Here is a 20,848-nt window from a genome sequence, read left to right as displayed (position 1 = left end):
ATCACACCCACTGGATTAGCTATTTATTTGTTTGTTTGAGTCGGGGGAGAGAGAGTATCACTCTGTTGCCCAGGCTGGAGTGCAGTGGTGCAATCTGGGCTCACTGCAACCTCCACCTCTCGGGTTCAAGCAATTCTCCTGCCTGAGCCTCCCGAGTGGCTAGGACTACAGGTGCCCACCACCATGCCCGCTAATTTTTATATTTTTAATAGAGATGGGATTTCACTATGCCGGCCAGGTTTGTATTAGCAACTTTCTTCAGACAGTACCTGCCTCAAAAGAACCTAAATCATATTCCTTACCCTCTTTTCAGGACAGGAGACTATATTTTAGTATGAAGAGATATAATCCAAAGTCCTAGACAGGTCCAGGATAACCTTAACATAACGCATTCCTCCAATGGCTGCAAAGAGTTAAAAACACAAAAAGCTGAGATGAAGGATTACCTATGTCCACCAAATAAAGGATTAGGCTATAGAGACCAGAGTTAGCATGTCATGGCACATACATTCCAAAGAAACATTGGCAATTTAAAACCTCTGCCAATTGACAAGATAAACAAATAGTGTTGAGAAGGCAGGAAAGTCCAACCAAGAACATAAAATTTAGTTGAAATAGCAAAAAGTGCCAAAAATGTATGCTTAAAAAAAGTCCTAGGATCCTAAGAATTCTGAGAAATTATCAGGTAGTGTTATGATGAAGATGACCAGTCAGTAAGTCTTGTGTGATGGTCAAATACTTCAACAAAAAGAATGGCATAGAACATAAGACATCTTGGTCTCTTTTGTCAAAGCTCCCATGTTATTAAAGACACCCTTAACTGTAAAAAGCATTCATTATTGGAAAGAAATATTACAGGAAGTCTCCTTAATTCCTGCCAGGACAAATATGGTGCCCCACTCCTCCCTTCCCCTCCACCCACACCCTCAAAATAGCTCCCATTTGCTCAGAAATTCTCTACCCTGACTCCTGGAATCCCCTGATTTCCTTGCTCCAAAGCCCGGGCCTACATTTACAATGTCTATAGTTCCCAGAGGGCTCTGGAAGCAACATGAAATAATGCTGCCTGACAGTTTGTTAGGTAATCAAAGGAAAATGGCTAGAAAGTCAATGAATTGAGGTGCTTTACTTGACGATTTATCTTAATATACAGTTCTTAAACAAAGCCTTGTACAGGCCAGGTGGTAAGACATTCTTCTGTAAAGTCAAACTTCTGTGACATACTGGTTCACCAAAACCAATGGGCAATTCAAAGAAGTCTTTAAGGGAGTAATTATGCCAAGGGAAGAATCCACATATTCAAGACATAGCTTTCTTAAGAAGATGGAGCTATTTAATTTTAGCAAGGGCAGCTGCTCTTCTTTCTGTGTTCTGAAACAAGGCACGAATTAAAGCTTTTACTTCGCTGGAAGAGAATGCAGCTGCCAGGGGTCCTTTTCCATCTGCCCACCTGCAAAACAAAAGATAGAGTTCCATTTCCTATTAGGTCTCTGAAGTATAAGCAAGACTTAAAAATTGCCTATTTGATCCACATGCTTATTTGCTTGACATGGAAATAAAACAAATCCTGGGCATCCTTCCTTGTCTTTATAGAACTACCCCTCAATGTCTTTGACCTCTTTGCTTACTCACTACAACTGGTATCAGCACAGCCAGATAAAGACCAAGTGAGGAATATGAGACTATTTTCCCTTATTCTATACCAAGCCCTCTTTGAACTAATAATTATGACCATACTCTCATGCCTTAGGCTCTATAACTGTATTACAAAGTAAGCCACAGGCAACAAATTTTAACTGACGAAGGGCTAGTATAAAAATATATAAAGAAACCCCATGAATTAATAGTGAAACCACAAGCAACTTATTAAAATAAAGGACAAAAAAATATGAACAGGCATTTCATAATAGAAGAAACATGAATGACCAGTGAAAAGACGCTCAACATCATTAGAATTTAGGGAAATACAAATTAAAATGACAATGTTCTATCACTGCATGCCAATTAGATTAGCAGAAATTTTCAAGTCTGAAATACTGGTGAAAATGAGACTAAACAGGACAAATAAACTATGAAATATTTGTACAATGGAATGACACAGTGGTGAAAATAAACAGCAGCTACACATACCATCAAGAATGGATTTCAGGCCAGGCACAGTGGCTCATGCCTGTAATCCCAGGATTTTGGGAGGCCAAAGCAGGCAGATCACATGAGTTCAGGAGTTCAAGACCAGCCTAGCAAACATGGTGAAACCCTGTCTCTACTGAAAATAGAAAAAATAGCTAGGTATGGTGACAGGCACCTTTAATCCCAGCTACTCGGGAGGCTGAGGCAGGAGAATTGCTGGAGCCTGGGAGGCAGAGGTTGCAGTGAGCCAATATCACACCACTGCACTCCAGCCTGGGCGTCTCAAAAAAAAAAAAAAAAAAAAAAGGATAGATTTCCAAAACAATATTGAAGACAAGAAGCAAGTTACAGATGATTCCACTTACGCCAAGTTCAAAAAAAGGCAAGTCTAAACTTTACATTATTTAGGAATACATGTAAATGTGGTAAAATATAAAGAAAAGCACGGAAATAACATAAAAGTCAAGATAGTGGTTACCCCTCACTGACAGCATTTGGAGAAGGTCTTCAAAATACTGGGATTATTTTTCTTAAGTTGGGTAAAAGGTACATGTTTATTCTTTTTTCTTTACATTGAAAATATAGAGTATATCTACTGTATTCCTTCATATGTATATTTTACAACTTTAGCCTTATATTTACTGAAATCTCTGGGGGGTAAATTTTCCTAGGCAGTAAAAAGAAGTTAAGTTATACTAGTATTATAATTTTTCTTATAACAAGGAATTAATGATCATTCTTAGACTTCAAGAAGGCACTTTAACACCAGAAAAATTCTTATCTGCTGCCCTCTGGAGCCTATTACTTAAGACATCTTTCTTACCCACTAAGACTTGTAAATATTAAATGAATAAATCTAAACTTTGTATTAAATGTGATTAGAGGTATTCTGATGTGATTTTTTTTCAAGTGGAGATCTTGTTTACATTGTATAAATGACTAATATTTGCAGCAAACAACTCAGACACATGTAGGATGACTGGTCTAATATAACCAGACATCTGTAGTAAACCAAGCTAAGGCAGACAGACAAGTACCTATAGGGATGGAGATAACCTTAAGGCCTCTACAGAGAGTATTCTAGGCAAGGTATACATACTGGCCAATAATCTACCAAGACAATACAAAAGCATCCATGGATATGTAACTGACCCATATCTATTCCGCTTTGTGCAACGGCCTCCACGCACTATGATATGATACAGCATACACTTACTGGCCACAGCAACATTAACTGATGGTGTTGAGAGTAAACACCATCCACTATATTTAAGAAAATATGAATCTCTTCTAGGTGTATGGTGCTTAATCTCTAAAACTACTGTACTTCCTGAAGAAAGACTGCTGGTCAATCAAACAGTAGTTTCATGCTGAATATTTAAGATAGATAAAAGTCACTTCTCCAGGGTTTTTTTTCTTTTTTTTGAGACAGTCTCATTCTGTCGCCAGACTGGAGTGCAGTGGCGCAATTTCGGCTTACTACAACCTCTGCCTCCCGGCTTCAAGCGATTCTCCTTCCTCAGCCTCCAGAATAGCTGGGACTACAGGCATGTACCACCACACCTGGCTAACTTTTGTATTTTTAGAGAGACGGGGTTTCACCATATTGGCCAGGATGGTCTCAATCTCCTGACCTCGTGATCCACCTGCCCAGACTTCCCAAAGTGCTGGGATTATAGGTGTGAGCCACCGCACCCAAAATGCATCCAGGCTAGGTGTAGGGGCTCATGCCTATAATCCCAGCACTTTAGGAGGCCAAGGTAGGCGGATCACTTGAGGTCACCAGCCTGGCCAACGTGGTGAAAATCCATTTCTACTAAAAATACAAAAATCAGCCGATGTGGTGGCATGCGCCTGTAATCCCAGCTACTCAGGAGGCTGAGGCACGAGAATCGCTTGAACCCAGGAGGCGGAGGTTATAGTGAGCTGAGATGGCGCCACTGCACTCCAGTGTAGGTGACAGAGCGGGACTCCATCTCTAAAATAAAATAAAATAGCCAGGTGTGGTGGTAGGCACCTAAAATTCCAGACATGCAGGAGGCTGAGCTAGGAGTTTGAAGCTGGAATGAGCTATGATTGAGCCACTGCACTCCAATCTGGGTGACAGAGTGAGATCATGTCTCAAAAAAGAAAAGAAAAAAAGCATCCACTGTTGCTTAAAGTGAGCAACAATTTTCCATCAGATATCAGAAGGTTATAATTCTTACAGTTGCCAGATCATTCGTACAGCATGCCAAAACCACATATTCAAGACCAAAATAATATGGGTAAGAAGTGTTTATGTTAAAAATATGGGAAAGTGGTAATGAGATCTGCACTATGATAGATCATGAAAAGGCCCCAGCTACTGCTGCTCAATATGAAAGTTCTTCATGAGTAACATGAGGAAACAGGGAAAAGCTGTGCTGCCAAGGGCACTATTACTCTTTTGTAGCTATCGAGAGTTACATGCCTTTACAGAAGGGTTACACATACCGATCCCCAATTTCTTGCAAGCTGGCTTGTAGCATCATCATCAATTCCTTGAATGGCATCCATTTTGGCACACAGACTGGAACCTCTTCTTGATATTTCTTGTTCTTGCTTTCTTCAGATAAAGGTGCAAATACTTGTGGTCCTTCATCCATCACTGTTTTGCATAAGGAATACAATCTATCACCATCTTCAGTAGATATGTCCTGGTTTTGCACAAAGGAAACACAATAGAATAGAATTGGGCCAGCTCGGAAGCAGAGAAAGGGCAGCAGATCTTTGATGCATGCTATCCAGGTGGGTCAGCTACAACAATATATTGTCCAAGCAATTTAGCACAACTTACTAGACACTACATTTTATCAGCTGTCTGACAATACTTCTATATAAGAATGACACAAAACATGTTTCAACAGATTGTCAGTAATCTAGTTTGCCTGCATGAAAGAGCCCGTTTCTCCAACAGAATGTCACACAGCTTGTTGCAAAGCAGGGGATGTTATTACAAATAAGGACTTAGTAAATCTATGATTTAGAGGCATCAGCTGGCCATGTCTACACAATTTTCCTGAAGAATCACATGTAAAATTTAAACTACAACAGTGTGTTGGAAAAATGGAAACTGCACAAGACTGTATTAACTTTACTAAATCAAATTATTGATTTAGTCATTTCCATATTAAATGACTTCACACTATACAATGCATCTCAGGACCACTACCCAGTATCTAACTTCCTTATTCATAATCTAGATGGTAGGTTGAGAAATAGTACAATCTCCCTTTCATATAAAAGAGATTAACTAGTTTCTAGCAAAATAAAAATAAAAACAAAAAACAGCATGAGTTAGAAATGAAACATGAACAATTTCTTCAACATCACTTTGTTAGCAAAGGCATAATCTGGGACATGAATTGCATCTCAAGGCTGGTGTAGCATCTAATGGCCCTTACCTCTAGGGCAGTAATTTTGCCAATGATCTCAGAAATTGCTGTATTGAGTAAAGTCCCCATGGCCTTGCAATATATATTCACTGGCAGGACATCCTGCCACACAGTTCCAAGTCTCTTTAGTTGGTGCAGTACCTGTAGAAGAATACAGCTATTTATATGGAAGAAAGATTATTGTAACTCCTATTTTCCAGATTTACATTTACCATTTGTGAGTTTATGGGGAAAGTGGCATTATGCCAAAATAAGGTAAAGTAACTAAGGATATATGCTTCTTGAACATTTAACCATAGTGATATCCCTGGTAGATGAAAAGCAGACTCATCAATCCGAGGATAGGAAAACTGCAGCAAAAAAATAAATCACTTAAGAAACGGGAACATTAAGATAAAAGCCAGTATTTCAAATTCTCAAATCTAAGTTTAGGAATCAACTACTTGCTACAACAGACTTTCCAGGTAACTAGTTGCAATTACTGAGTCAGTGAAAAGACAGTTTCCTGTTGTCTTGGTGGAAGAGAGGAAGAAAAAGTTCTTAAACATGACAGTAGAAGATATCTAGAGTTTCCAAAGGTGGGGATGCAGGGAATCAACTGAGTACTTGTAACATACTGTCTTCTGCCTTAAAAAAAAAAAAGCATCTAGGCCGGGTGCAGTGGCTCAAGCCTGTAATCCCAGCACTTTGGGAGGCCGAGGCAGGTGGATCACGAGGTCAAGAGATCAAGACCATCCTGGTCAACATGGTGAAACCCCGTCTCTACTAAAACTACAAAAAATTAGCTGGGCATGGTGGCGCATGCCTGTAGTCCCAGCTACTCAGGAGGCTGAGGCAGGAGAATTGCCTGAACCCAGGAGGCGGAGGTTGCGGTGAGCCGAGGTCGCGCCACTGCACTCCAGCCTGGGTAACATGAGTGAAACTCCGTCTCAAAAAAAAAAAAAAAAAAAAAAGCATCTAAGGATAGAACACAAATTTCAGTGCTATCAAGAGCCTCCTACCTGCCGGACTGCTTTACTTGCTGCAGAGTAATTCTCTTCATCATCCATATTTGAAAAGTTCCTAGCACTTGATAATCTTTCCAGAAGTTCGCCTTTCTGTGCCCGCATTTGGGCCAAAAAACATTCTGTCCCTATCATGGAAAAACAGAATAAAATTTTTTTTAAAGCTGTTCAATTACACACTTCAAAACCAGGATAGAAGAGAGATGCATAAACCATGTATCTGCTCTGCCTATATAAAAATAGTTTCTAGATAATATCAGAAAGCTGTCCTGAAGCTACTAGAAACAATCACCTTGAATATATTAGCCCATTCCTCACATCCCACCCTCCAGATAATAAATAAGTCTTTTCCAGTAGTTTGCCTACAGCCAGAATCAGCTAAGAAAAATTAACTATAGAAAATGGAACTACTTATTATTCTGATATATCTACACCACCTAAGGGAAAAGTAAGGAATTGAAAAGCTAAGTAAACCATACAGATTCTCTGCTATGATCAACATATTGCTTTGCTCCACATTTCATTTCTTTTGACTTTTAGTAATTCCAAGTAAAACTAAAGGAGGTATAAGATGGGAGAGCTATCTTGGGGTTTTGCAAAAGAACTAGCACTGACATCAGTGAGCTCTTACCAACAATATTATTACCAACAACAGAACTGCCACAATACAAATCCTATTATGTGTCATTCTAATGATATAATCCTGATCTGGCAAATTCAATGCACACTAGCAATGCAGTTTGGAACTCTAACATAACGTGAAATGTTACAAAAAAGTTAAAAAGTCTCCCACAAAGACAACACTCACCTTATAAAATTAAATAACTGGAAACACTTGCAAATTAAGTGCCCTCCCATTTCCAATACAGCTCAGGACCACTACCTAATTTCTAATTATCTCATTCAAAAATTATAAAGATACTATGTTGACAAGCTCCACAATCCATATGCTTTCCTACACTTAAACTATCATTTACCAAGTCTCCTGAAGCCAGGTACAAGATCCACAAAAGTAGCAGTGCCATCACAAAGAATGGGGGCAAGACGTAATCTGAACTGATGTCCAAGGGTCAGCAAGTGGTGAGCAATATACATACAGTTGTTGTGATGAATAGCAGCCAACTGGGGAAGTTTTTGAAGGTTCTCCCTAGGCCAGAAGGAGGGGTAGAAAAAGAAACCATCTGTTACTGAAGCTGGGGTTGATGAAAGTCACAATGTCTCCAATGTATTTCTAGGCTTTAATAACTATTCTAGTTTCTAAACACTATACATAACAAGATACAATCACACCACTCCCACTCCCAGAGTGAGGCTGTTCTGCCTGAATGAGATCTTATGCTATAAAACTATCCTCGTGATTAACAAAAAAGATAGATTAAGGGAATCAAGATGTTTGCCTGAGTCAACTTTTTGTACTGAAAACCTAGCAGAGCTACGCGTAATAATGTCCTTGAAATTTTACACAGATACATCTATGGAAATACAAGTTTACTTCCCCTTTCTCCAAATTCTGACTTCATTTATATAATGAAGTGTTCAGTTATTTTCTAATTCACTGGTTTTCAAAAACTGACTACAGATTAGAGTCATCTGGGAAATTTTAAAATACACAGATGTTTAGACTTTACAACAAACAAATTAAACTGCAAGCTCTAAGTGTGAAATCACAGCATTTATACTTTTAAAAATCTTCCCAGGTGACTTTAATTTTCATCCAGGATTGAAAAATCACTGGTTTAATTCTTTTACACATGTTAGTCTTATCTACCCAGCTTGGGAAGAAATCTTGTATTTCTGCCATCTACCCACTAACACTTCAATTAACCCTTTCTAGTTAGCTAACTCAATATAAAACTAGAATATATAAGTCAGAAACCAACAATGAAAGATAGCTGTCATTCCAGGCTACACATCAGAATTACCTGTGGGGTTTAAAAAAAAAAAAAAAAATGCCTGGGTCTTACATCAGACATAAATCAAAAGCTCTTGGAACAGGGTAAATATGTACGTTTTAAAATATCCATGTTATTCTAAAATACTGCCAAAGCTTGGCCGGTGCAGTGGCTCACAAATGTAATACCAGCATTTTGGGAGACCAGGGAAAGAGGCTCACTTGAGCCAAAGGAGTTCAAGACCAGCCTGGGCAAAATATAGAGACACCATCTTTACAAAAATAATAAACAATATTAGACAGGTGTAATGGTGCATGCCTGTGGTCCCAGCTACTTGGGAGGCTAAGGTGGGAAGATTGCCTGAGCCCAGGAGTTAGAGGCTACAGTGTGCCATGACTGCATCACTGCACTCCGGCCTGGGCAACAGAGCTAAACTCTGTCTCAAAATACGAAATCGAATGAATGGAATGAAATTGAAATGAAATGAAATGAAATGCTGACAAAGCTGAGAACCATTATCTAAAGACAGTGGTTCTCAAAATGTGGTCCCCTGACAGGCAATATCAGCATCATCTGGAAGTTTGCTAAAAATCCAAGCCCCACTCCAGACCTACTGAATCAGAAACCTTGGGCACAGATCAAGCAATCTGTGTTTCAACAAGACTTCCAAGTGATTCTGATGCACACTAAAGTTCCGAGTTATACAAAGGAGAAAGAGAGGCAAATCTAACTCCACAACAGTGTGAAAAATGTTTCCAAGCCACGAAATGTCTAAGACAACTGTCTTTGAATCCCCAAAGACAAGGCTATCAGCTAACCCAAATATGTTTTCTCTGTTCCTTTGCTTAAGTAAAAAATGAAATAAGAATTTTAAACCACAGTAAAGAGGATACAAATGAAACTAATAAGGTTCACAATAAGCTTTTTATAATAAAAAACAACAGGTGAGCCTAGTTTAAAACATCCCAATTATTAAAAAATACTTCAAATAATAAATGGCTTTTTTTTTTTTTTTAAAGTAGAGACAAGGCTATGTCTTGTCTCTAAGCAACTATGTTGCTCATGCTAGTCTCGAACTTCGTGCCTCAAACAATCCTTCCACCTCTGCCTTCCAAAGAGCTGGGATTACAAGTGTGAGCCACTGTGCCTGGCTGATTTTTGTCTTTGAAATTCAGAATTCTTGGTTAAAGAATAGCTTTGTTGACATATTATCAAAGATATTAATGAAAGCATCTAAACACTTTAATTCAAATAACAAAAAGAACTGAACTAGAGGTTTAGAGTTAAGCAGTTCTGAAAATGCTTAGCATCAAAACAAGATAGTTCTTTTGAATTTTAAAATGTGCATCATGAACTATACTGCAAAATTATAGTATCCTTATTAATTTAGTAAGAAATGACCAAATCCTTTAAACACGTGTTTTAAAATGATTTACTGCATTTTAGTAATCAAAATATCTTAAGTAGGAATATAAAATTACTTGTTTTAACTTAACTTACACATTTTAGACACACAATTATTATACAGAAATAAGACACAGTGGTACTTACTTGTGATATGTTGGTACAACATCATGGAACAAATGGAAGATATTCCTCACTGAGTAGAAAAGTTGAACAGCACTAAAAAGAAAACATAGGCTTAACAGAAATGCCTAAGAATACACTAAAAATAAGAAAAAAATTTAAGCCAAGTGCATCTTCAGTGAGAATCATGAGCTAAAACTACAGTTGCAGAGAACACCTGCCTTGGTTGCTGGAAAACACCATTAATCTAGATGGAAATATATTCTCAACCAGTATTTACTAACTAGACTACAATTCTAAACACTTGGATCCATTAATAATTTTAAGAACATCAGCATTCAACCCAAAGCCTCTTTTCTATTTATCAATTTGTATTCTGCCAGTACCCAGAGTATCCCTTCAGTAACAAATGGAGCTAAGCCTCGAGCAAATGTCACCTACTCACTGATGCGCTCTACAAAGGGCAAGGTATCAATAAAAGCTCTCACTTGGTTCTTTTAGAATCAATCTGACTTTCAGCCTTCACCTTTTCTCCTTCTTACTTCAATGCAAGGAGATGAGTCAACATTTCTAGGATAGAATCTAGCCCCCCAAAAATTTTTTGCCCTTTAAATCTAGCCTTAAAACACCTACAGATTATTAAAATGCACTTTCAAAAGGCAAACATAAGGTTTGTGTAGCTTACCTCTACATAAGAATATCTTAAGCTATGTACCTAAAAAGCTTACAGGGATTCCATAAATATCTAGGAAAATAAGTCACATCCCAAAACAGTTATTACTTGCTTATTATAATACCTGATTAAATTATTTGATTTTTGCTGCATAAGCTGCTGGAGTTTGATAATGAAAAACAGGTTGTTGGATTTGTTTGTCCTGTTAAAAACTATTACTTTTAGTGGAAAGAATGTCCATAGAAAGTCAGTATACAAATACTGTTTGGTGTTTTTTGTTCTCAAAAAATTTAAGAATTATTGCCCTGCATCTCTAACTTCTGCTCTGATATATTTCAGGAGAGTGCCATGTGAAGAAACAGTCCTATATTCATTTTGCCAACAGTCACTCCTATATTCATTTTCTTCCTTCTTATAATTAATTTTGAATGGACATGTGAATATAATGATTCATTAAAGCCAGGGGAAGTTTCTTGGGAGACATGTTCTTTCTAGAGCAGAATAAAATCAAGGGGTTTGCAGCCAGGCACAGTGGCTCACGCACTTTGAGAGGCCAAGGTGGGCGAATCAGGAGGTCAGGAGTTCGAGACCAGTCTGGCCAACATAGTGCAACCCCATCTCTACTAAAAATACAAAACTTAGCCAGGCATGGTGACGCGTGCCTGTAGCCCCAGCTACTCAGGAGGCTGAGGCAGGAGAACCGCTTGAACCCAGGTGGCAGAGGTTGCGGTGAGCTGAGATTGCACCGCTGCAGTCCGGCTTGGGCAACAAAGCGAGACTCCATCTCAAAAAAAGAAAAAAGAAAGAGAGAAGAAAAGGAGGGGGGAGTTGCTTGCATGTGAGATAAAAATTGAAACTCTAGAAGTTCATCTAAAGATGCAATTAGATAGGGCCAAACCCTAACTGAAACTGTTTTCCCTATGAGGATAGAAGAATGAAATTGCTAAACACAGATTCAAACTAAAGAAGTTTTGTAAACCTGATTTGCAATCAACTTCGTCCACGCTCTGCCATTTTCTTCTCAATTTAGTCTGGGAGTAGGGAAGAAGCTTATTAAATAAAAACAGATTCAGAATGAGATACAGAATAGAATTTAAGGCAACCTGAATGCAATACAGATTAGAAGCCACCTTGAAAGAGTGAAATCAAATCTTTAGCATGTTCCATTCTTTTCCTTCTGCCTTTGACTGCCTAACAAATTGTTACTGCTTTAAATATAAACATTTAAAACGTAAATGAATTAGGGACTGGGTTTCAAAAGGTAAAAAGAATGTTAAGCTAAAGAGCCAGAGTAAGCTGGAATAGTGACTATTACCCACTGCCACCACAATAACAAACATTTGAAAATTAATCATTTTCCAGGTAGGATTCTAAGTTCTTTGCATGTGCTTTCTCATATACTATCATTCTATTCAAATAAAAAGTAAAGTAAAAATTCAGCAACAATTAAAGAGTTTTGTTAAAAAATGATTAACAATTTTTAATGTCAAAAAAATCCATTTGTCCATCCATACAAGTGCACCTACTTCTTATATCTTGCTCAAACATCTATGCTGTTGTAAATAAAAGTTAGAGATAGACACAAATCCATGTGATGCACGAGTTTTGTGGTTTTTTTTCCAGAAAAAGCATTAACTTCTAGGATAAGAAAACCCAAAGAATTCCAGCTGTTTTCCTGATAAACATCTAATTAGATATGCATTTAACCAAGTCATTGCCATTTCCACACAACCCAGAATTCATACCATTGATCACTACTGGTTGTTGCCTCTAGTAAAGTCTGATAGGCAAGTTCCATTAATTTCTTCACAGATTCACTGATACGGCATGTGGGCAAGGAAAAGGAATGTTGGTCCAATGTATTTTCAGGCTCTAAATCCACCACTTCGTTGTATTGAGTTTTGGACACTTTCTGTATTTCCAGTTTGTCATCCTCATCAGGAGTGGGTAACTCTGGCACATCTATTTTAGAATCAGGAATAATCTAAGATTCAAACAAAGAAATATAGAAAATATACTGTTTTCAGAATAATTCAAATGTAAGCACACAGTGAGGAATAAGATACTGCTTGCTTTCATGATGAAGCTACAGCTTTACAGAGTAATTTAAAAATTTGAGTAAATATGACAATATTTTAATGACTGCTGAATCCTGGATGAAAACATGTCATCAGTGATAAGCTATCTCCTTAATCCCCTTTATTGTGACATTCTTCTAAGCACTCTTTGTGAGACAGGGTCTTGCTCTTTCACCCAGGCTGGAGTGCAGTGGCACAATCATGGCTCACTGCGGCCTCAACCTCTAGGCTGGGACTACAGATACCACCACACCCAGCTAATTTACTTTTATTTTTGGTAAAGAAAATATCTTACTATATGGCCCAGGCTGGTCTCAAACTCCTGAGATCAAGTAATTCTCCCTTCTCGGCTTCCCAAAGTACTGGGATTACAGGCATGAGCCAAGGCACCCAGCCCCAAGCATTCTTAATCTTGGCTGAAATAACAAAGCTATGCAACTGACCTAAGATTTCAGCTAAATAAAGACATTTGGCTGGGCGTGGTGGTTCACTCATGTAATCCCAGCACTTTGGGAGGCCAAGGCAGGTGGATCACGCAGTCAGGAGTTCAAGACCAGCCTGGCTAAGATGGTGAAACCCTGTCTCTACTAAAAATACAAAAAATAGCTAGGCACAGTGGCAGGCACCTGTAATGCCAGCTACTCAGGAGGCTGAGGAAGGAGAATCGCTTGAAACCAGGAGGCAGAGGTTACAGTGAGCCGAGATCATACCACTGCACTCTAGCATGGGTGACAGAGCAAGACTCCAAGAAGACCTTCAAAAATCATCTGTCTTATACTAGACTATTAGATTATTACAGAGCAGCATAATTTTGGGTTCCATTGTCTAGATTTTTGAACAAATTATTTTGTACCAGGCACATGTGTTGGCTTAGTCTAAGAAATAACTCATTTAAACTAACATATCCTTCCCTCAAAAAGAAAAAAAAACAAAAAGCTTCAAATCAAAAATTCCCTTGATTGGGACTAAATGAAAGAACAGTGGGCTGTGAATGTGAAAACAGTAATATTTTTTACCCTAACCTTTAACAAAGGCATTTAACCACTCTGGATCTCAATTTTCTCATTGTAAAATAAATAAAACTACTACTCATGGCTTTTGAACCTTGTTTCTCAAAGATGCCTCAGGGGTTTAAAAAAGAAAAAAAAAAAAAGATTAAGCAGGTAGAGGCAGCAAGTTCCCTACTCCCATTGCAAGAATAACAGCTTTGCACATACTGGACTTCGACAGAGATTTTCTGGCAGAACAGGTTCAAAGCCTAATAAAACTATTTAAGTCAGTGGGCTTGGCTTTCTAATCTGTAAAATGGTATAATAATATCTACTTCAGAGAGCTGTTATGAAGTTTAAATGAGAATACAAATGTCAGGGTGAGTAGTCAAAAATTATGGCTAAGATTAGAATGATGACGAAAAAATTTACTTACAGAGATGGTTAAGAATGCTAATCTTTGTCTGAAAAATAGTGGGCCTAAAATACATAAGATTCAAAAAAGTGACTTCATGAGGAGGGGCAAAGGAAACTAAAATGGAAGAATGTTAGACCTAATAAGACGTCTCTTAAGTCAAAATGTAAAAACCAAACAACAAAAAACACAACTATGGATCTTTTGGGAAAAGCAGTGAGTACACACAGGGGAATAAAGAGAATTGAGATAAAGAATATGAAAGGCAAGTTAGTTGAAAATGGTTTCTAGAAAATGGAGGAGGAGCTTTTTCAAAGTTGGGAAATTTAAAAAATCTAATTTCAGGACCTAAATGCCAAAAGAAAGAACCAGGATGGGATCTAAAACAGTGGTTCTCAATCTAGGACCAATAGGCCTTCCAGGGGGCATTCAGCAATGTCTGGAGATATTTTTGCTTGTCACAACTGGAAGAGATGCTACTGGAATCTAGTGAATAGAGGTCAGGGATGCTGCTAAATATCCCAGAGCACAGTCCCTCACAGCAAAGAATTATCTGGTCCCAAATGTTAACACTGCCACTGTTTAGACATCCTGTCCTAGAGGAGGATACATTAGGATTTGAGTACTCAGGAAAAATGCAATTTTACAAACTTCCAAAACCACCTGAGTAGGAAACTCAGAGATTATCTCAATTCTCTCACAGTACAGAAGAGGAAAATGAGGTTCAACAAGGTGAAAAGATTAAGCCCAGACTCACAGAGCAATTCAGAAGTAATACTGTTTACATCAAGGAGTTGTGAGATATATATGAATTCATTTACCAAAGGTACTCAGTAAGCACCTGACCACTGAGTACATAGCAGTAGTATGTACCAGGTATTTTCTTAGTGCTGACAATATAACAGTAAACAAAACAGTCAAAAAACAAAAAAACAAAAAACCCTAGCCTCATGGAGCTTACTTTCTAGAGGGAAAAACAATAAACAATTCATTTAAAATGTTGGTTGATAAACAATAAAAAGAAAAATATGGCAAGGAAGGGGTACAGGAAATATGGGAGGCTATGATTTTTTAAAAAGTCATCAGAAAGCACTTTTTAAAAAGCAAATCATGTGAGTATCTATAGTAAGAATGTTCCAGGCCGGGCGCAGTGGCTCAAGCCTGTAATCCCAGCACTTTGGGAAGCCGAGGCGGGTGGATCACGAGGTCAAGAGATCGAGACCATCCTGGTCAACATGGTGAAACCCCATCTCTATTAAAAATACAAAAAACTAGCTGGGCATGGTGGCACGTGCCTGTAATCCCAGCTACTCAGGAGGCTGAGGCAGGAGAATTGCCTGAACCCAGGAGACGGAGGTTGCCGTGAGCCGAGATCACACCATTGCACTCCAGCCTGGGTAACAAGAGCGAAACTCCATCTCAAAAAAAAAAAAAGAATGTTCCATGCAGAGGTAACAAGTGGTTCAGAGATTCTGAAACCATGTGGGCCTAGAACATTCAAGGAACAGAAATAAGTCCAGGGTGCCTGCAGCACAGTGATGGATGAATGCAGTAGGAAATAGAGATAGAGAGGCAATAGGAGGCAGATCAGATAAGGCCTTGTAGACTATTGTAAGGCTACTGGGTCTTCTCTTAAAAAGATGGAAAGCCACTGGACTTTCTGCAGAACAGTGACGTAATCAATTGATATTTATGTTAAAAGAAACTACAGCACAGTTCTGGTACTGGGTAGGTTTTGACTCCTTTAACAATCCACAATTACCTCAAATAGTGTTAATATCTGTGCATTTCAAATGGCTAATTAAACATTTTGTTGAAGTGGACATGATAACAGGGCACCCCAAGGAAAATGGGAAACAGCAAAAGAGGAAAAGCCCAGTCCCCTCAATGATAGCAGAAAAATGGCTAAGGAACTGTCTGTTAAGGGATTGCCTTAGTTTGTTTTGCTTTATACCCAATTCAAGGTATATACATTATTTCATACATGTAAGATTTGCAAAGGTCTACTGCCTTTACAGGTAATTATTTATATCCTATATTTTTATTTACCTGTTTTATTATTTTAGCTTTAAGACTAGTCCCTCTACTAGATGAAGTCAGCATTTCCATAATAGGATATAATTTCTGGACATAATACAGCCCAAGTATACCTGTCACAAAGTTGTGCCCTAAAACCTTCAGAAATGAAAATGAGAATAATCTAGTCTCATTTCAACAATAATAATCCATTACATTTATGTAGACCTTATCAATTTATAAAAGGCTTTTATGTGCATTGTCTTATCTGGACTTCACAATACCCAATGGAAGAGAAAGAGATTAGGACCACTTTAAAAGGGACAAAACCAATGTAAAAAAGATTACTAACTTGACTCAGCTCAACAACTGTCATGCTCTCTTCCACTTTACTATATGCATCTCAAAAATGAGTTGCTTTCTCATATACAATGCTTCATATACAATACAATATAACCCTGGTACCTTCACAGTGTTATGAATTTCAGAGGTCATTAGATTTCTGGCTGCCACAATCACATCCTGGCACTTCTTATTTGCAAAATGAGAATTGATGTTACGAGCATATTTCAGCAAATCTGTAATATCTCCTTTTAAAAATCTCATTTCCTTTAGGGCGTTTTCAAATTCTTCAGTGGATTGTATGATCTGAGATATGCCAGAAAAAAAAAAGAATCATATACATATATTCCATTTCAATACTAGAATTTCAAATCCAATATATAAAAAAATAAAGACCAAGCTGGTCATTTAAGTTTTAGAATGGACCATCAATTACTAGGTATAAAAATATACATATTTCCAGCCTTAAATTCATTAGAAAGAATATCTTCAACAGAAATTTCTGACTCTACTTAGTAATAATAAGTACAAAGATCTTCAAAATAAGTATACTTATTTTAGCACTCAAGGAAACAACTAAAAAGAAGCAAAAAAGTAAAATGTCTGAAGTGATTACTGCAAGGTGTCAATTGTAAAAAAAAAAAAAAAGAAAAGGAAGAAAAGAAGAAAAAGCAAAATGTCACACAATAGCTATTATAGCTGATATAAGTATAAATCAACAGTAAAGAAAATATATTTAATAAGAAAACAAACTTCCACAGTTAAAGAGGTAGGAAGCCCAGAGAAAAATGAAGCTTTATGGAATTTGCCTCTATTCTTTATTAATAATTTTCTTAAAAGTATAACTTTTAAGAACAAACTATCTCTAAGGAGAAACAAAAGACAGCAATAAGAATCAACAGTGTCTTAAAACCTGTGATATCACGGCTCTTTACCTCTTCATATTGCTGTAATTTGCTGCTATTTGTTGGAATAGAATAAACCAAACAGTTTTTGATAAGGCACTCAGACAAGTCCTCCCAGATCATGTCTCCAAGCATCTCAGCCATTGGGACAGTAGATGTTTTTTCATTTTCCAGGCCAGTGTCAAGTGGCAAATCTGAATTTAAAAAAAAAAAAAAAAAAAGTTTTAAACAAGAAACGATTCACGGTCGTCATATATTCTTAAGTTCCCTAGTTTTCTAGAATTCTTTAATTTTAAGATGATGGGGAAGAAAACAGCACAGATAATTCTACAGCCTTCTCAACTGACTGCGTGGGACAAATCATGACACACAATTATTATTATTTTATTTTCACTGCTCAAATGAATTGTCTGCACTATATTACTGCCTGTACTCTGTAACAATAAGGTATTAAGCCATCTACGTTATAATCACCTAGTGCTAAGCTGCTGATCTGATTATATGACAAGCACTCAGAAGTTCTGCATTCTAACTTGAAACTAGTTTAGAATAAAATCTCACTTCTTTAACAGTGAATAAACATACTTTTTTCATCTCTGCATAGACTCTGAGTGCTTATACTTTATAGTAAAACATAAGCAGTCTATAAAACAAAATATTTCAATACCTCCTCTATGGTATATGTTATAGGGGTTTTTTCCAACAAATATTTAGAATGTTAAGAATATCCTATTAATCAATTAAATAATAGTTAAGAACCAGTGGCCACTGGGTTCATAACAGCTAGCTTCGCAACTAGGTTCATGAACAGAACTAGGTTCATAACCTCTTTCATAAAAGAGGACTCTTTGAAAGAGGTTATGAACCTAGTTCTGTTCATGAACCTAGTTGTGAAGCTAGCTGTTATGAACCCAGTTCTGATTCACCAAGGAAGAATTAGAGGATTAAGAGCCTTAGAAGAGCAGGGCACAGTGGCAAAGCCACTCAGGAGGCTGAGGTAGGAGGATCACTTGAGCCTAGGAGTTCAAATCCAGCCCGGGCAACATAGCAAGACTATGTCTCTTTACACACACACACACACACACACACACACACACACACACACAAACACACACACACACCCCTTAGAAGAAAGTGAATATATTATCTCAGAGCCTTTAAGATACCTCAAAACGTTCTAAAGTCTGGTCTGAATATGATACCCACCAACCACATTTTGCTACTAAGCACTTAAAATGTGGCTAGTGTGACTGAGAAATTCAATTTTTTAAAGTTTTTATTAATTTAAATTTAAGTTTAAAAATGGAAGCAGGGGTGTGTGCTTACAAAGGGGAAGCACAAGGGAGCCTTGTGATTTTGGAACATTGCTGTATCTTGTTTGTAGTGGTGGTTACATAAATTTACACATATGATGAAAATGCACAAAACTACACGCGCACACACACACACACACACACACACACACAGACAAACATGTAAAACCAGTGAAATCTATATAAACTCTATGAATTGTGCCCATGTCAATTTCCTGGTTTTGATATTGCACTATACTGCACTATGTAATACTATATAATATTTAAGATGTTAACACTGAAGCAAATTGAGTGAAGGAGACCGAGAGCTCTCTGTAATTTTTGAATAGAAAAAAATTTTTTAAAGAAGCAGTGTAAAATACTTTTCCATTAAACACAATTCCATTGTTTTGATGGAACTACATTTCACTGCAACCAATGCATCACATAAAATATTACTGTCACACTGTCAAGCACCCAACAGGCACAAATGTCATTTCTGGTATTTCATATAACATTGCCAAACCAGTCAGTGTAAACAGACTGACCTCATCATGATTTTTTTCTCCAGACTGATCCTATCACAGTTTTTTCCTCCATGCACTAATATGACACTGTACTATGTCTATTTGGATATTTTATGCATAGGCCACAAGTATGGTGATACCTACATAAACTGTAATAGGTAGTTAAATCTAAATAGTTATTATTCTTTTCCAGATTAAGAAAATAACTATGTACACATTTTTAAATTTAAAACAAAGCCTACTATTGATACAGAGTCAAGTTAAAGATGGAGAAGCTAGTAGTACCACTGAAAGAGCAAAGGAAAAAAAAGAGAAGAAAGTATGTCACAAATTTCACAATCAATGGCAGCTGTAATTTGCTACAACAGAGCAAAACAAAAAAAGCTGCCTGCTTGTATATAAAACATTTTTTAAGATAATAAAGTGAACAATATTAAGGGACATTTTCAGTAAATGCATTAGGAATTTGATGTTTTCTGTGAAAAAACTGACAAAATCATCACTTGAAATCACAATTAAATGTCCAATAAAAAGTGTGATTTTAACAGGACCTGAACTTCTCACTTTCACCAGCTATAAAATAACTTGGATTCTTGTACAAAAAAGAAAATCCTTTTTAAATGGAGAGATGACAAAATAAATTATTTTAATTTTCTTTAAAAATTATAAGAAAAAGATTTTTTTTTTAATGTGAAAGATCTTCAATGAAGCCACCACAGAATACTGTCCATAAAATATATCTTTCTAACAATATCAAAGATCAATTGGTTCAATTTCTGGAAAATTGCAAATACTTTTCTTTTTTTTTTTCTCTTTTTTTAATTTTATGTACAAAGAGTCAACATAGTTTTTCACTGGGTAGATGCCTTGGATAATCCTTTCAAGGAAGATCACTTAGTCCAACTTAATGAAACCAATATCCTTTGCATCCTGACTGAAACACTGGTGGCACATATTGAGGCCATATTTCCTTATTAGACCATGCTGGTTGGAGCAGACACAAGACAGAGAATCCTGGCCAATTTTCACCAATGGCTCCAGTATAGCTGCTGGTGATCTATCTTGCTCTCAGGAGTTCAATGAGGTAAAAAAGCCAATTACATTTATTAGCTTTAAATCATACTTTAGTTTTAAATCATACTTTATCTAAAGGAACTTCCAAATTTGCAAAGAAACATTATCAATTCACAGCCTAAAAAAAATGAATCTCACTGCACACATTTTGTTTTGTCTGTTTTACATAGATATTTTTAATCTTTCACATTTGTCAAAGAATTTTGGCAATATGAAAAAATTAACTTTTATTACAATGAATAGTGTTCTAGTTCTATGTTAGCGGGAAAAAATCCAGATTTATTGGGATTTTAAAACAGAAGACTAACGATTCCCTTATGGCTTCACTCTCTCACGTGATAACTTGTGTTTTTTTTATCTGAAATATACTCTATAAAAAATAGTTTAATGAACACAGTTGAAATCCAGTTTACATACATGCAAATACTATAAATTATTACTGGTTAATGGGACTGTTGAAAGAAACAGAGGACAATAAATATGATGATCTTATGTTCTTTGCCAATGCTCATTAGTTGAATCTGAGGGTTTTAGAAAGATTTACTACAGGCCGGGTGTGGTGGCTCAC

General features: G+C 37.0%; 1 protein-coding gene across 2 annotated transcripts in view; it reads right to left on the bottom strand.

Annotated features, from left to right (window-relative positions):
- Positions 1-816: 816 nt before the first annotated feature.
- Positions 817-20,848, bottom strand: part of ZW10 (zw10 kinetochore protein) — a 36,135-nt gene continuing 16,103 nt past the window's right edge. For both annotated transcript variants that reach the window (XM_032285505.1, XM_032285506.1), the window contains 9 exons: positions 17,418-17,581; positions 16,606-16,788; positions 12,388-12,626; positions 9,994-10,065; positions 7,528-7,697; positions 6,548-6,678; positions 5,556-5,687; positions 4,606-4,808; positions 817-1,450 (listed from right to left, as the gene is read on the bottom strand). In XM_032285505.1, coding sequence (XP_032141396.1) covers positions 1,330-1,450; positions 4,606-4,808; positions 5,556-5,687; positions 6,548-6,678; positions 7,528-7,697; positions 9,994-10,065; positions 12,388-12,626; positions 16,606-16,788; positions 17,418-17,581 — 1,415 coding nt within the window. In that variant the 3' untranslated portion in view covers positions 817-1,329. The remainder of the gene's footprint in view (positions 1,451-4,605; positions 4,809-5,555; positions 5,688-6,547; positions 6,679-7,527; positions 7,698-9,993; positions 10,066-12,387; positions 12,627-16,605; positions 16,789-17,417; positions 17,582-20,848) is intronic.

Source organism: Sapajus apella, unplaced genomic scaffold (assembly GCF_009761245.1).
Source record: "Sapajus apella isolate SASKATOON/1434 unplaced genomic scaffold, GSC_monkey_1.0 scaffold16, whole genome shotgun sequence".
Taxonomy (NCBI): Eukaryota; Metazoa; Chordata; class Mammalia; order Primates; family Cebidae; genus Sapajus; species Sapajus apella.
Note: the sequence above shows the minus strand (reverse complement) of the source record. Positions and strands in the feature narration are given on the sequence as shown.